This window comes from Neolamprologus brichardi, chromosome 23 (assembly GCF_056152115.1).
Source record: "Neolamprologus brichardi isolate AB-2024 chromosome 23, ASM5615211v1, whole genome shotgun sequence".
In the NCBI taxonomy this organism is placed as follows: Eukaryota; Metazoa; Chordata; class Actinopteri; order Cichliformes; family Cichlidae; genus Neolamprologus; species Neolamprologus brichardi.
In genome coordinates, this window is record NC_142125.1 from 10,940,587 (window position 1) to 10,956,787 (window position 16,201).

Below are 16,201 nucleotides of genomic sequence, written 5' to 3' on the forward strand. Positions count from 1 at the left end.
ATCAGTGGCACATCACTGAAATAAGCACAGGCACTCTGCCCAGCTAGAGCAACATCTCAGCCTTTGATGGAAATTACCTAAAAACCCCAACCAGTCACAGCTGGTTCTGCTGGAGCTTTCTTCCTGTTGCAATGGAGTTTTTCCTTCCCACTGTTACCAAGTGCTTGCTGATAGGTGGTCGTCTGCTTCTCTGTATGTTTGTAGAGGCTTTACATTACAATATAAACCACACTGTGGTGACTTGTTGCGATTTGATGCCCTCTGAATAATTCACAAATTGATTTTTTTTTTTTTTAGTATTTAAGAACTGATAGGATTTTTTTGTATATTATCATAAATATTCCTTCCTAATTTCCTTGAAATATCAATATATTGTTGGTATTTCAAATTCCCAAAAAATGGATGGATGGATGAATGGGGAGGCCTGAAGCGTGGGTCATGTGCTGTGTGAATATTCGATAAAAAGCACTTAGGAATGAAAAAAAACTGCAGTACGAATGGGTGAATGAGACTCGTAGTAGAAAGCACTAAGCGCTTTATGAGTGCCAGTCCATTTAACTATTCAAACATACTATTGGCCCTCCTCCCTCCTTCAGTGTCTGGCTCAATGACATGTTATCAGTTATTCAACTGGAAAAAGTTCGATACCTGCAAACACCTGCAGCAAATGTTTTCTCAAAATCCTGGACTCCGTTTTGTACTCACCTTTAGAAAGCTCACGTTGTATAAACATGTACCATGGCACTGCAATTTCCCTGTTTATTACATATTCATGACATTTAATTCATTATGGATACTGGTAGTTTCTAATTTTAATGTTTTCTTTCTGTTGTCTTTCCCTATTGATTATTATTATTGTGCTATTTCTTGTCCTATCATCTCAGCGCCTAAACTGTATTTGTTTGTTGAGGGGTTTTCCATGCTGAAAAAATTAAAATAAAATATTGGGGGGAAAAAAAAAAAACCTACTATTGGCTGCTGTATGGGAAGCGTTTTTAGTGTCTGAAGGAAAAAGAAAGACAGCTGCAGTACACCCTTAAAATCCACCACAAACGATACAAACGATTACAAGTAACGGCGTTATTAACGGCGTTACTTTTATCAGTAACAAGTAATCTAACTAATTACTATTTCTACTGTTACAACTCCGTTACTGCTACTAACAAGAAAATGCGGTGCGGTTGCGTTACTATTTTTCAACAAACAGACGGCTGCAGCTGTGTTCAGCTTACCACATCTTATATCAGTTGCACGGAATTAGCTGTAATCTGGACGCTACAGCTTTAAGCAGCTGCGCGCTCCCGCGGACGGTAATCACTGTCTGCCCGACGATCACTTTTTGGCACAACACCTGGAGCTAAGGGGGCAAAACAATCGCATGAGTGCTGTTGTTTGGCTGAGGAAGAATAAAGTAGTCGTGGTAAGCTAATCACACGACCACTTCAAGATGACAAAGCAACAAGGTGATAACCAGAGTCATGATAAACAATATATACGTGGCGTTTTTTCCTCAATAGTTTCGCCACGTTTAACTTCTAAAGATAAGGCTTGCATGCAGTCTGTGCTTATGACCCCCTTCACCTTTCGTCTTGGTGGAAAAAGGCACCATGTCGACCAATCAAAAATGATATGGCAACCTGACATTTGGTTGTTTAGGAAGAGGGGGAAGTTTTAGGAGCCACGGCGAGAGAGAGAGAGAGACAGGAGAAAAGGAGAGAGAGCGAGTTCTGAGATGTGAGAGATTTGTGACATTTAGCGTGTTTGTAGTGTGTAGTTAATGTGTTGTCTTGTGTAGTTAGTGTGTAGTATTGTGGATAGTTTTGTGTTGTGTGTCAGAACAATGAGGCGACTGCTGTCTCCAGGTAGAAAACAGGAGAGGGATACACCTGCTGTCAGACCTGCAGGTATCAGGCTGTGATGTTCTCCTTTATAGTGGGCAGAAATTAATATTTGTAGTGGCACAAATAATTTGTGTGGCATCTTATTGAATCCAGAACACCCGATTGTTCTGTAAATAGTTTGAAATGGTTATAAAAAAAAGGGGGTAAAAGGTAAATGGCTGCAAATAACTTTGTTGTTTGCAAAACTTGTGCATATGATTTTAAAATTGACAATTTATTTTTGCATTTAAAGTTATGAAATATGATTCAATAAACATGTTTGTGGTTATTACAGTAAAAATATAACTTTTTCTACTCAGATTTTATGTTTTTTGTCTGATTTTAGATCAGTTGTGTTAATACAGTATGTCAAAATGAAAACATGACTGTAAATTCAGACACGTGAGGTTGTGCTGAAAAGAATGATACCAAACAAGGCAAAGTAAATAGTTTTTAAAGGTGAAATGTGGAGGGAAAATCAAAAGTAGTTAAAAATGGCCAATTATACCCTGGACCCCAGAGGGTTAAAACATTTTTTTTTAAAGTAACGCAATAATTACTTTTCAAGCAATTAATTACTTTTAGAATCTTGTAACTCAGTTACTAACTCAGTTACTTTTTTTGAAGCAGCAACTAGTAACTGTAATCAATTACTTTTTCAAAGTAACTTGCCAACACTGTACATGATCCACATCATTCACATTAATTTAGGCTCGTCATGATGATGCTTCATTAGTAAAAACATGAATTACGAGTAAAAGCTAGCCAAGGCGTGTAAACGCCACAAACAGCTGTCCTGCAATCCTTTTCTGGAGAAAGAGAAACAGTGATTAGGCCGATGGGGGAGAAAAATAAAGAGACAGAAGAGATGTAAGCTCGGCATTCAAGATTGAAGGAGTGCATAAATGAATTTTAGAGCCGGGGTGAGATGACACGGGGAGATAAAAACGAAAATAGAGGATTGGATTGGAATGGTGGGAGACAAATGGAAAGATAGCAGAGAGGCAGCCTTGCCAGCAGTGTCGTAATGCCGTGCTCTCTTGCTGAAACAGTTTGGCTCATGACAAGATAAGGACAGCCATCACAACCCGAGGCTCCATTTTTACTCATCCCAAGTGGTGGCTGGATAACACTTGCAACACTCTCTTCTCCCACACGAGGAGCTCCTTTCGCTTAAAACACGCACACGTAGACACATAATTGCCAAACAGAGAGAAAAGACACAAGCGATTAGCTGTTGCAGTGGCATTAAATGAAATTTAAGCACCACCGCTAAAGGACAGACACAGTTCATCAATTCGTGCACTCCTGAATGAGACCATGGGCTTTATCATCCTATGGCTGTAACGGCCGGTCTATTTCTCTTTTCTCTTAGCATTTCTTATCTTGCAGACCGCAAAGAAGAGGCCAGTGTGTTAGTCTATATTTTAGAGCCTGAGAGCTTTTTAAGGGGCTTCTTGGTGCTAATCAGAATGAGTCATACTGTGGGGAATCTGTCAGCAAGATGAAGAAAGTGCAGGCGGGGAGGGAAAAAGGCGTGAAGGAAGCAACAACGGAGGTCTGAATAACCAAACATTCATACGGTTGCTCGTTAACCGCATCATCCACCCCTCGCCGTTCTCACTTGTTTCTTTCCCCGCGTCACTATTTCCTCCTCTTTATGTCACGCACTCGCTCCCCGCTTCCACAGTTCACCGTGTCCCTCAATGGCAGCAGGCGCTATGGCAACAAGGCACTCAGTCCTGCAGAGTCTCAGTAAACATGGGAATCAACACGTGCGTGGATGTTGGACTGCATGCATGTGCGTGATTTACCACAAACATGGATGCTCTGCAAGACTCTGCAGCTGCTGGGCTAATCACCAGCATCTCCCCGAATAAAAAGTTAGAAATGAGTAAAGTATGAGCAGGTTTTCAGTCCGTTGCAGCGCTAACACACAGTGTGACACCCCCACATGTTCACATCCACACCTGTGGCCAATTTAAGATCAACAGTTACCTTTTACGTGCATAACACAATAATCAAGAAACACTCATCATCAGTTTACACTCAGTAAGATACAGTCGGTGCAGCATACTTCATAACTAACCTACCAGGATTTTCCAGGTCATTAAGAAATCATTAGATTTCTTCAAAATATGTATTTGTACGATTGACTGCCAGTAGTCATCGAACCGTTCATGTTTGCGTTGCAGCTAGGACAGCTAGCAGGCGAGCGCTCATCTCAGTGAAAAATATAAAATATGGTTGTCACACTGATGGACAGGAAAATATCCTACTTAATGCCATTTTCAGCCAGGGTCTGAAAAAATGACAAAAAATGAAAAAGGCATTTTTTAAAAAACAACTTAAAGCGCCACAAACAAAACAAATGGTTGCATTGCACTATTTGTAAGCTGTCTGTGGCAGTGCTGTGCCTCTGGTGGAGTTGTTGATGCCTCTCTTCCTGTCTGGCAGCTAGCAAACTTTTCTCAGCTTCAACCTGGGCTTTACAGGGACAACAACACCTTTTACTTGCAAATAATTGTGTTACCCTGTTAAATTAATGCTATTAGTATTACACATGTGCACGACTCCTAACGTTTGCTCCCTAGCTTCAACATTAATGTTTTGAGGGGGTTTTGTTAGGCTGATGGAGAAAGACACACAGTAAACGGCCTTGATTCGAACCCAGGCCTGTGCCAGTGCTATTGTACGAAACGTTTTTTTTATTCTTCAGCATTGTAAAAATGGGAGTTTTATTGACTTGTTCAACTACTTCAGCTGCCAGCGAGGGGAGGCAGTGTGTGCCTGCCACACACAGTGTAAAAAATGGATGTGATGAAGTTCCTGAGAACCTGTAACCCTGAATTTCCCCAACGAGAGAAAATAAAGGATATTTCTGTTTCTATATTTCAGTTTTATCTGAGGACCACCAGGTGGCGATAGTTGAAGTCTTCAAAAACTGACTGAATACTCAGTAACTACTAGCCGAGGTGCAGTAGAAGCACAACGCAACCTGGATATGGGTAAGGTTCACCTTTAAAGTAAAAGCAGCCGATGGTGGATCGATGTTTAGGCCTGAGAGGCTTTTTTTTTAAATCCTACACCACCACCATGATGGTCACATGTCCAAAATGGCAGCCAATCTAGCATCACGTGGTTCATGTGGCGCCTGGACTCAGCCACTCCTTTTGAGTCATACAGATTTTAAAAAACAGTGTCTGTTCAATGAAACCACGTTTCGAACTGGAGGATTCTCTGTGGGATAAAAAGAAAGACCTGACCCTCCTCTTTACATCTAGTTTTTGGCAGAAAAGATGGCGGCGGCGACATAAATGATGCTTTGAAACAGAAGAAACCAATGAGTGATGTCACTTTTATACCATTTATGATCAAGACTGTTTAAAATTAGTAAATTTTTATATTGATTATCCCCCCGAGAGCCGGATAAGTAGAAGCAGAGGAGAATGGATAGATGGATAATATCATAAAATGAAATAATATATTTCTACATATATTCTTATATTAGTTATATTCTATAACTTTTATTACTACAGCTTATTGATGCTGTTTGTGACCGTTCAGTTTCTGAACTGGGACCACTAATCTAAGCTAAACGGTGCAGTGTTTAGATTTTTACTTTTAGTGGCGCTTCCTTTTCTCATCAGCGCACATTAGTGTGATTTATTTTATTACCAGAGCTTCAGTTGGAATAGCGATGTCATAAAAAAAATGAGAAAAAAACGACATTTAAATATCCGTTATGCTACAAAACAGAGGAAAATAAAAACAAAGACGAGTTAAACCCTTGTGGATTTGGCTGTAGTTGAGTTTTCTTCTTTTCTACAAAGCACAGTCTGGCCAGTGCTGATTTCGGCCTCGGGGAAATTTTCTCTGTGAATGCATCCACTCATAAAGTATCGTAGCTGCTAATGATAGCAAGCTTCCCACACAAAAAAGTTGGGAGCTCTTGTTATACATTAAAACTTATGTTAGAGGATGTGAGAACAAACACGGCTTTCTTTCTTTTTTTTCTTAAGGCTCAAAAAAGCGCCGAGAGTCAGAATGCTTTGATTTTTAGATTTGTGTTTTGCTGTCGAAAAAAGCAGCAGAGTTCAGCGAGGTGAGCGAAGGCTGCACGCCTGTGAAGACAGCAAAACACTGAGGGCCAAAATCCATAACCAATCACAAGTAAAGCAGGAAGTTAGGCTCTGGCTGAAGTTGCTCTTTGCGGCAGTGGCTGCCTGAATGTCGGGCTGAGCTTCAGCTCCTCAGCGAGGCCAAAGAAGCTGCCTCCTTCATCCTCGAGCTATGATGAGTGAACTGCTTTGAAGGGGGTTTGAGCAATGAGGGTAATGCTATGTAAGCTGGCAAGTAGCTGCAGAAGAGCATGCCAAAAGAAAGAAGCTGCCGCTCTGAGGGGAGACAACAAGGGCAGAGGATGCACTTGGAACCTCAAAATGCAACAAAATATGTGTCCCTGTGATACTGCAAAGTGTCTGCTCTTAGCTTTCAGTGGTGTTAATATGCAGATGCTAATGAAAGCGTAGGGGACCAGATGTTCGGATGCATTTTCTATTAGCTGGTTTTCCTGTAAGTAGGTGGTGGAGCTGGTTAGTCCCAAAACACCAGATGCTGTTTAAAGTGATCAAAGATGGGGAAAGAAGAAACAAGATGATGGTTGCAAGCGAGGTACACATTTTTATACCCGCTTTTTGACTCTCTTTGATTCTAATCAATGCAAACGCCTTAAAAAGGAAGCAGGTGACACTGACGGGTGGACGGGGGGCACAGAAAGATTTAAATCAAATAGAAGTGATTTCAGTAGAACTGCTCTATACAAATCTTTCCTGCTGATTTTAAAACTGCAGTCTTACATTAGCCAGTAAAAACAAGTCGAATGCATAAAGTATATTAACACAGTCTGAAGGACACATTAGAGAGAAAATAAGGCAAGGAATGCATTAATTAGAGCAGAAAAATAGGAATATTTGAAAGGGCTTTGTCTATTTTCAGCAGGTGTCATTCATAGTTTTTAGATTTCAGATCAGAGGCAGCTCAGAATAATAACATTTTGAGCTCATTTATACAACTCCAAACAGTCGTCTGAAAGCAAAACTGCTGGCATCCTGGTTTGACGCATCCTTAGAGCCTCCACTGACAGGTGATTGGAGGTCATTTTCAAAAGCGAGTAAAAGTAATTGGACTGGAAAGCTAATTCCCTTTCATGCTTCACCTGGAGAGAAGGGCTGCGAGAGTTTTTCATCTTAGCGTGTTTGTGATGATCATGGCGGCACTCTACGCCCACTTTTGCAACGACTTATTGGACGGGAGCCTGACAACGCCTCCTGTGAGCGGTGTCAACGTGTAATCAGACATGGTGTCAATTAACAGGACATCTTTTGGCCTGAACTTCAAGGCTGCTGAGAAGGCGAACATGTGGGAGGCAGTGTGAGAGGCCCATATGTCCACAGACGGAGACCACGGTGAATGTAGTTTTAGATGTGCTGGTGAATGTGCAAAATCACCCAAAACCACAGGATCCAGGTTCAAAAGTGATTCGTGCCATGCACCTACAGCTTACTGCTTTATAATCCCATTCAAAAAATACTTTAAATCTACCAGGGAAGACAAAAATATGACACGGGGCCCTGCCCTGCTGACGGAGGGGAGGCTTGTTGAACAACTGACCGCGGCGAGAGGCGGTGTCAGAAGAGTGGGAGGCAGGAGGTGAGAAAAGATGAGGAGCAACAGAAGGGAAAGAGGAGAGAAGCGTACAAGGAAGGAGAGAACAAAGGAGAGAAAGCAGAGTCAAGCGAGGGCGGCGAGGGAAAAGGAAGGCCGAGAAAAAAGCGGGGCGAGAACAGACAGCGGGGCTGGCACCGAGGCGCGCTGGCACCTTGGCCTTCGTCCAAGCTCTGGTCTGTGTGGGCCGAGTAATGATTGATGCAAGGCTTTCCCACCATGCCGCCGATGTCACGTGAAATGTTCGCTCGCTGATGCGTTCACCAGTGTTACACACACACATACACACTTTGCCACATTCTCAACCCATCGAGTCACTTCTGAATGTCAGAAGAGCCTCAAAGCTGGAGGACCTGTTGTGTGTTTGTGCTTCCTCCTCTCTCTCCTTTTCTTTCCGTCCTTCCTTGCATTTGGTTCGTCTGTGCTGCCACTCTTTACCAGGTCTCTATTGATCATCCTATTTCCTCTTTATCTTTAATCAAAAGGCAGGGAAACTCTGTTGTTTAATTGATGAGTCTCTGCGAGAGGCCCACTCACTGGCTCCCACAGAACCAGCTCTCATTCATATTTAATAAAATACTGCTAATTATCCGAGCCGTGCTCAACGCCATGCACTGCCTATATATGCGGGGAGTAAGACAGGGAAAACAGAGACAGCAGCAGGGAGAGAGAAGGCGAATGTGGGGAGGAAAAACGGCCAGAACGAGAGACGGAGTGCGAGTCACGAAAAGCAAAAAGGGAGGGGGCTAAGATTTTGGGCGAGAGGGAGGACAGGATGACACCCGTCACCTGTGGCTCTCATCCACGTAGATCTATCTCCATTTCATCATCTCTCTCATCTCCATCACATCACAGGCTTCCTCTCCCCCTTTTCATCTTCTTATTAAAGTGCTCCAACTTTTATGGGCTCGGGGAAAACGGATAGAGACAGACAGACAGCGATCGTCAGGGAGAGACGGGCTGACGATAGTGAGTGAAAATGTGATTGATCTGAGCGGAAATAAAGTATTAAAGGCTTATATATTTATTCATCCTTGCATGCACCTCTATGCCAAACTTCCTCTGCGAACTATTAATTTCTGAACGTTTCGGAAAAGCGGTTCAAACCCCGCTGAGAGTTCCCAAACTCAAGCGGGTAAACTCTTGGCACAGGTCGGGTAGTTTGGGCTTAGATGGATGGAGTGACTGTCACTAATATGGATCCATCTGGAGGTGGATTGACCTGTCTGCTTACCTCACACAGCCTAATGCCGATTGATAAATGGGTGGTGAGACGCTGGCTCGGGTTCACGGCGGGCTGCAGGCGAATAAAACTGACACGACATCGTGTTTCGGATACAAAACAGCCACTGCTTCTCTTTGCTGTAGAGGTAAAGAATCCAAGGAGGGACGGGATTCTGGTTCTGTGTGTGTTTGTGTGTAGATTTACATAAAGAAATCTATGGCGAGCTTAAAGTCTTGATTGTGTGGACCGCAGGGCCTTTAAATCAATACTGTAAACAAAAAGAAATGCATGCACTCACACGCAGAAACTGAATAAACTCCAGCACTCCACTCTATTAATTGGTCTCTGATGTCTGTTAAACCAACAGATGCATCTATTTATCTAATTTAAGGCAATTCTAATGGTGTACTTTGGCTTCCCGCAAACAAATTATAGGATTTACTGGTTTTCCTTCTGCCTATAAAACTCTTTTTTATAATGCAAACCTCAAGTTCGGGATTATTTTAACAAGCTAAAATACATTATTATTAAATTAGATTGTGAGATGCTTTGAGAATGTGCACACGGCTTTCAGCACCGACTTGAATTCCTTTTCCTAACCACACCAGCCTGCTCTCGTATCCTTCCTCCTTCACACATGCTTTTGCCTGCAGTGTTTGCTGCATTTCTACTTCTAGCTCCAGACTCGATTTCTGCAAAAGCCCCAAGAAAAATGTTGCAAAGGAAATGTGATAGGAAGCAAGCCAAAGTCGAGTCAAAATACTCATTTGTCTTCAGCTCAAATTACTGAGGGGAAAAAAAAGGCTGCTGGGAAGTATCGAAAACGTTAGCCGTTCCCAACCGTGTAAACTTTTTTATATTTTTAACTGCGGTTTTTAAGGTGTCTGGAAGTGGCCGTGAAGACACAGAATGATCATTTTTACTACACCGAGTGCACAAAACAGTGCCGCCTGTACAAAAGACATAATTGGTTTTCTTGTTTTGATCAATTATTCCCAGACTTTGAATAATTTTACCTTCAGTTTACAAATTTAGCACTGCGTGAACGTTAAGAGAAAGAAAATGAGTGAGAAACAGAGGCTGCTGTGAGCCTTTCAGCACAACATGAGAGAGAGAGCGGTGCTGTTTATTTAGAGTATTGTTCATTTGCATGATAAAAACGAGTCATTGTCAGTGTAAACCCATGTGATCGAGGGGAGTGCATGTCTTTTTAGGACATGATTTCCCCGTAGTTTCCCCGTAGCTCAAATCCCGACTCCTGGGTGAAAGGCTAGTCTGCTGTGCTGGTTCTCTGTATTTACACGTATCTGATGAGCATAAATTAATCAAAATGTGTGCATGAATTATTCAAATGCAGGAATGTTTTGTATTTGTGGCTACATGATAGCACTTTTAAAACATGGCCTTATTTCTTCACCCCCCCGGGCCCACTCCTGGGCTCTGTAAAGTTTTAATTGACTTTGTGGATTTTTTTGTGCCGCTCTCAGTTCACTGAACAGACACACCTCTCCCCCCCCTTTATCTGCTCCATGTCTCTTTGCCTCAAGCAAGTTATGCGCCTCTACATCCCCAAAGTCCCCCCTCAATCTCTGCTTTCCATGGCCAACGCCCGCCCCCTTATTTTAGCTCTGCTTCCCTTTATCCACAATGAAAAGTGTCTTCACTTAAACCGTCAAGTGACCATGACCTCAGCTGCCTCCACCGAACAACCCGACTGAAATATGAGAAAAAGACGAAGAAGAATCACCGACCGCCTCGCACCCACCCTGCCCCTTTCTCTCAAATTACACTCTAATGGTTTAAATGGTGCGTCCCCCGTGAGATCTAAGGCGGTCTGAGGCCAAGGTGAAGGGTCCAGCTGACAATTTACGAGTCAGCTAAAGGTCAACCATGCACCTCAATTATGATGTTTCACTTAGCAACAGCAAACACAGCACAACCTGAGCGCGAGTTTCACAAGATCTGCTCCAATAAAAAGTCATCTCGCGCATGTAGGAAGAAAAGTTTTCCCGCACGCAACCACATTCATCAGAATGAGAAAATTATTCGTCTGTTGCAATCTGCAGCCAGCAGGCAGGACCAGATAAAACGGTATCTCCTATGACATGCTGTATTCCCAGCCGACTCGTTGGCCGTTTGGCAACAAAACAGAAATAGAAAATGCACAAATCAACCCAGTGAGTTCATGAAAAACTCATTTTCTAAACTGGGCTGTAAAAACAGGGTTTTCTCTCTCTGAAATCAAAAAGAGCCAATGTGTGCCATTGCCTTCTGCTCCAGAGGCTGCGTGTAATTGGAGCAGGTGATATTATTTCATTATGACAGAGCCACTATGTTTTAGCTATCAGGGCTATCTGCTTTCCCGCCTCAGATTACCACAGCTATCGAGGCTCCCTTTCTGTTTTCACACTCTTCTGCCAAACTGCAACCTTGACTTACTCCCATTCATATTGTTTCTAAAAGCATAACTGAAGTAGTGATCCATAGATGAATGGCTAATGTACCTTTCAACCTGATTTTACTGCATAATTCATTTCACTTTAAGAGCAAGAAAATGAGAATAAATGGACACGTTTGACTGTCCATCTCAGCGTCATTAGCGTTAGTCATATAAATGCATTTGGACGAGATGGGGAACTATGTCCGATATCTTTTCTTTCTTTTCTCCTTTTCTCCCTAGCTTTCGGTGAGCAGGGGAGGTCGTCCACGAAGCCAACAGGAAGGGTTTCCATCTTGGTTAGCGATGCACTACCAGGCCTTGCGATCTCTGGCCTTTACCTTTCTTGCTCGGTCAGACGCCGTTGTTTAAGATCGTCTTCAGTTTGCTGGATCCAAGCCTTCTTGGACGCATCACGCTTGATTCTCCAGTGGGCGGGGCACTGCTGCAGCAGAAGGCGATATGGCGGGTGATGGTTGCTCACACGGCAGACGTGGCCAAACCATTGCGGTCGTCACTTCTGGATCAGGTCTTCCATCCATACTACGTATCGTGCTGTTGCTGGGACGGTCACAAAGGGGGGTTGGAGAATCTGATGGAAACAGCGCATTTGGAAGAGCTCGAGCTTGTTGAGGTCGTGCTTGAGGATGTTGCACTTGAGCAATACCAGTGTGCGGTACAGGCAGATTTTGGTGATGAGGGTGACGTTTGTCTTCTTCCAGACGCACCATCAGAGGATGCCCAATGCGTCCAATAGGGTGAAAACTAAAGAAAATGTTCAACATTTTAGGAAAGATGTTTATTTACCTTCCTCCCAGTAGTTAGGTGAGGTCATCACTGAGGTTACAAGACAAAACTAGTAAACAACCTGCCCAAACTCCAGAGTTTGTGCTGAAAACCAGGCGGCAGGAGAGAACATTACCTCTGCAGCTAGTTTGGGGACTGGTAGTTTGCATGAATTTCCTCGTATCACTCTACAAAGAACAAAATGTCACAAGTGAGGAGCACGTCTGCACATGCACCAGTTAGACTTTGTACAGAAAAAGCACTTTTATTAGGCTGACGCAGCATTTTGTCCCAGACAGCAGTCCAAGGTTGAACAGTCCTGGAAGTGTCACCGGTTCCTTTTTCAGCTTCTGCCTCAGGGTTTTGGATCGTCTCAGACAGACGGGTGGACGAGAGGAAGGACTCCCCTCGATACACGGCAGCTAATATTTGTTTTGTGCCGAGAGACGAGCAATGCAGTCCAGTCCCCGACACCAGCCGATTTGCATTTATTTCTTTAAATGCGGTAAAGTCAAACTGAGAATATCTACTAAACAGTTTTAATATCAGTCGAGCCGACTTTGAATACTGCTCTCGCTGAAGCAGAACATCAGCAGCGAGTCGGAGGCACGCCGCCAATGCAAAGAAGACGCATGTAAATCACCCAGCAGATGTTATAGAGATATGACAAACTGCAAGGCGCCACGTGTTTGTGTAATACTGAGACGTATTACCCTGCAGGTCAGAAACACCTCTACGATTGGCTGCATCGCCTGAGCAAACACTGCTAACACAGCGTGTCGTCTTCAAACAGATGCCAGTCTCCCTAGAGACAGCTCTGCCAGTGTCCAATCCCCACCCACACACCCACTGTTTTTCTTGGAGACATTTGCACACTTGCACTCTCACACAGAGACATGCACAGCTCTAAGCTCCAGCCACCGCTCTCAGATCAGCTCTAAATATAGGCGGTGATGTAGGGCTATAGGTAGTTGTCAGATGAGGCCCCATTATCAGGCTCTTGTGTTTGTCCATAATGACCAGCCGCTGCACCTGTTTCTCTGCCTGGCCTTCTCCACACACGGGCACTCAGGTCAGACTAAATATAGCCGTGCTCTCCCTCTCGGCCTCTCTCTGTTGCCCCACGCTACACCACTCTGCAGCCCCCCCCCCCTTTAAACATCTCATTTGGAGCACACGAGGTACGGTGGCCAGCCCTGCCTCCAGAGTTACACCCGCTCTCGTCTCATCCCCTTTTATAGAAACGCGATGACATTACAGTAACAACCAGGGATCAGTGGCACCAGAGAGGTGGCGATCAAACATCCACTCTGATGTCCATGGTGATGTCTGTTTGCACGAGTCTATCTTTGGACTGCGACAAAAACAGTCCTCGTAAAGCTGACAAAATTAGACGAATGACATCGATGTGCTGAAGTGCGTAAAGCTGCAGCGATTTGTGGTTTGAACAATCTGGATTTTTGGTGGTACTTGTGTGTTTATTAAATCTGGACACAGAAGAGAACGTAGGTGTAAACACTCCAGCTGAATAGCTTTCAGGAATTTAGTTGCACAACTAACATATTTGTGTTTTCTCTCCATTTACAGTCACGTGAATCACATTACAACTTCTCTGCTGCTCAGGCTGTTCAGTAGGGCCATTCATCAGCTTTAAAAACCACACTTTGGGGACTTTTTGTGAACTTTTGGCCTCAGTTTGAACAAATGTGCTCCTTTTATATTTTTAGATGTTGGAACTAGTTAATGAAATCAACACACAGACAGCAATACTGATAAGTCAGGCCCACATATAAAGGCTTGTGTGTAGTCATTCAAACTGAGCACTTCACTTCCCGTGGTTGAAAATGATGTATGTTCCCAAGTTACATGCCTCATTCGGAAGATACAAATCAAGCAAATCATCCAAAAGTTCAAAAATTGGATAAATGTAAACTTCCCCTGCATGTTATGTTTCTACTGTTGCAGCTTTGTGAACAGCACAATCCAGACTGCCAACACAATCCAGACTCGTCCCAAAATCTCACTCAACAGATGCCATAAGCATAACCTACAGCTTCATGAGGGGATGCAGCAATGTGCACAAGTCTTAAGCCACCCCTCGTTTTTTATATTTTATATTAAAATGGGAAACGTGCAAACATACATGAAACACAGTGTGTAAAAGGCAAAACAGAGTTTATACAATTCTAACAAGTTTGAAAGTCAGTGTTTGGTGTGAGCAGCTTTATCCTTCATCTCAGTATGAGCTCTTTGAGCAGCTCTCTGTCATCTCTGCGAGGATCCTCAGGAAGAGTTCTCCAGGCTTCCTGAAGGACATTCAAAGCTCTTCTTTGGATGTTTCTGCCTTTTGTTCTGTTCTCTGTCAGAATGATCCCACGCTGCTTCAGTAATGCTGAACTCCGGGCTCTGGGGAGGCCCATCCATGACTGATAGTGTTCCAGGTATGCTTTCACTGCACTGGTAGTGTGTTTGGGATTATTGTCACACTGAAAAATAAAGCTGCTGCCAATCAGAGGCTGTCCAGATGTTACTGCACGACAGATCAAACTCTGATGGTACTTTTCTGCGATTTTCAGTCCTGTGGCAGTAAGACAGAAGGATTTTTTCCTTAACATGACTTTAAGATGCTGTTCATCTGCAACAGATGGCTTTGTAGGCCTGCCTCATCTTATATTATTTTCCACACTTTCCTCCAATATTTTAATGTTAACGAAATATGCCAAGTTTTCAGCTAAGAGCTTTTGGGGCCTCACCTTTATTGGTGCATAAATATTATTATATAACTGTGTTATTTTCATTTTCAGCAAATCAAATAAAGAGACAGCACACTGATTCATCCCTCGAATGGATGAGAGTCTAGCTTGTTGGAAGCAAAATATAAAGAAATGCTGACTTTTGCACAGTACTGTCATGAAGATCTACACTTACACTTACATTTGAGGGAGGGATCAGCACCCTCTGTGCCCCGAATCCTCCCGCGCGTTTGACTCCAACGCTCTCAACGCTGTGATGTTACCTGAAATTCCACGACGGCACAGCCAGCCCCTCTTAGAGCACACAGGGGTAATTATGTACAAAAAGTGCAAAGCTATAAAACGCCACATGATTTGATTAACAGATAAAGCTTGAGATAAACTCTGGGGGAGTAAAGGAATCTTTTAACTGCTGATTACAATCTGTGAAAGCAGTGTAAGTGCACATGGGGACACGCGAGGACTGTTTTAAAGCAGACTTCAACAATGCAAACCAATCTGTCAGCATGCTGCGGCAGCTAATAAATCTGATTGTGGACACCAGTTAAACTACCCTTAAGTCAGTGAAAAGCATGCAATCTTGTGGTTTTCGCTATGATTAATGTTCGCATCGGGGCTCTTCTCTGAGCTGGAAATAATGTGGATTACAGGAAAACATATCATCTCTGCTGTGTAATTCAGTCCTCAATCCCAGACGTGACAAAGACTTGACGCAGGAATATTTTCTTAATGTAGTTTTGCAGAGAGCGTGCAGCAATTCTTAGCCTGAGTATTGAATCCCAGGAGCAAAGCGAGAATATTACTGACAGTCATACTACGGTCTGTCTCCTCTCCTTTATTCTGCCGCTGAGAAAATGTCCAATACTGCAGGCGGTAGAAGCATCTGCAGTGCCAGCACCCCAGAGGAGAACGACTTTCCGAGGTAATAAAAGATGAGATGGAGTGATTAGGGAAATGCCAGTGAATCGCTGCCAGGCATTCCAACTCACTCCTTCCTGCAAAAGCCAGTCAGGTTTACTTCTGACAAAGGAGACATGCATCACCCACTGAACCTGTACAAAAAGCAGCAGGAGCCAACACAAACGCTTACTCGAAAAAAAGCAATCACCTAAGTAGAAAACTCCAGTAATGTTTTGGCTGATGGAAACATTACTGTCCTACATCTTTCTTTCCAAACCTCAGGATACCAGCCACGCAGGCAGTGTGTATCAGAAATGGGCCAAAACATTCTGGTGATAAAATTGACTACACCACAGTGCACTCCGTGGCCTTCTCTCCCCCGTCTCTGTTACCCTGGAAACTGTTGTCCATGTAGGAAGGAGCAATTCTATTATAGAGGCTGGGCTAGCCGGCAGATAGAACTATAAAACATGACTTAACAGTTGCAGACAGC

At 43.4% G+C, this 16,201-nt stretch overlaps 2 protein-coding genes across 2 annotated transcripts in view; one reads left to right on the forward strand and one right to left on the reverse strand.

Moving 5' to 3' along the window:
• Nucleotides 1–16,201, reverse strand: part of sema6bb (sema domain, transmembrane domain (TM), and cytoplasmic domain, (semaphorin) 6Bb) — a 140,383-nt gene that overhangs the window by 87,208 nt on the left and 36,974 nt on the right. The gene's annotated exons all lie outside the window — the stretch shown is intronic.
• Nucleotides 7,150–16,201, forward strand: part of LOC148096015 (uncharacterized) — a 32,929-nt gene continuing 23,877 nt past the window's right edge. The window contains exons 1-3 of the mRNA XM_087835813.1: nucleotides 7,150–7,212; nucleotides 11,513–11,518; nucleotides 11,628–11,945. Of these exons, the coding sequence (XP_087691939.1) occupies nucleotides 7,150–7,212; nucleotides 11,513–11,518; nucleotides 11,628–11,945 (387 nt within the window). The remainder of the gene's footprint in view (nucleotides 7,213–11,512; nucleotides 11,519–11,627; nucleotides 11,946–16,201) is intronic.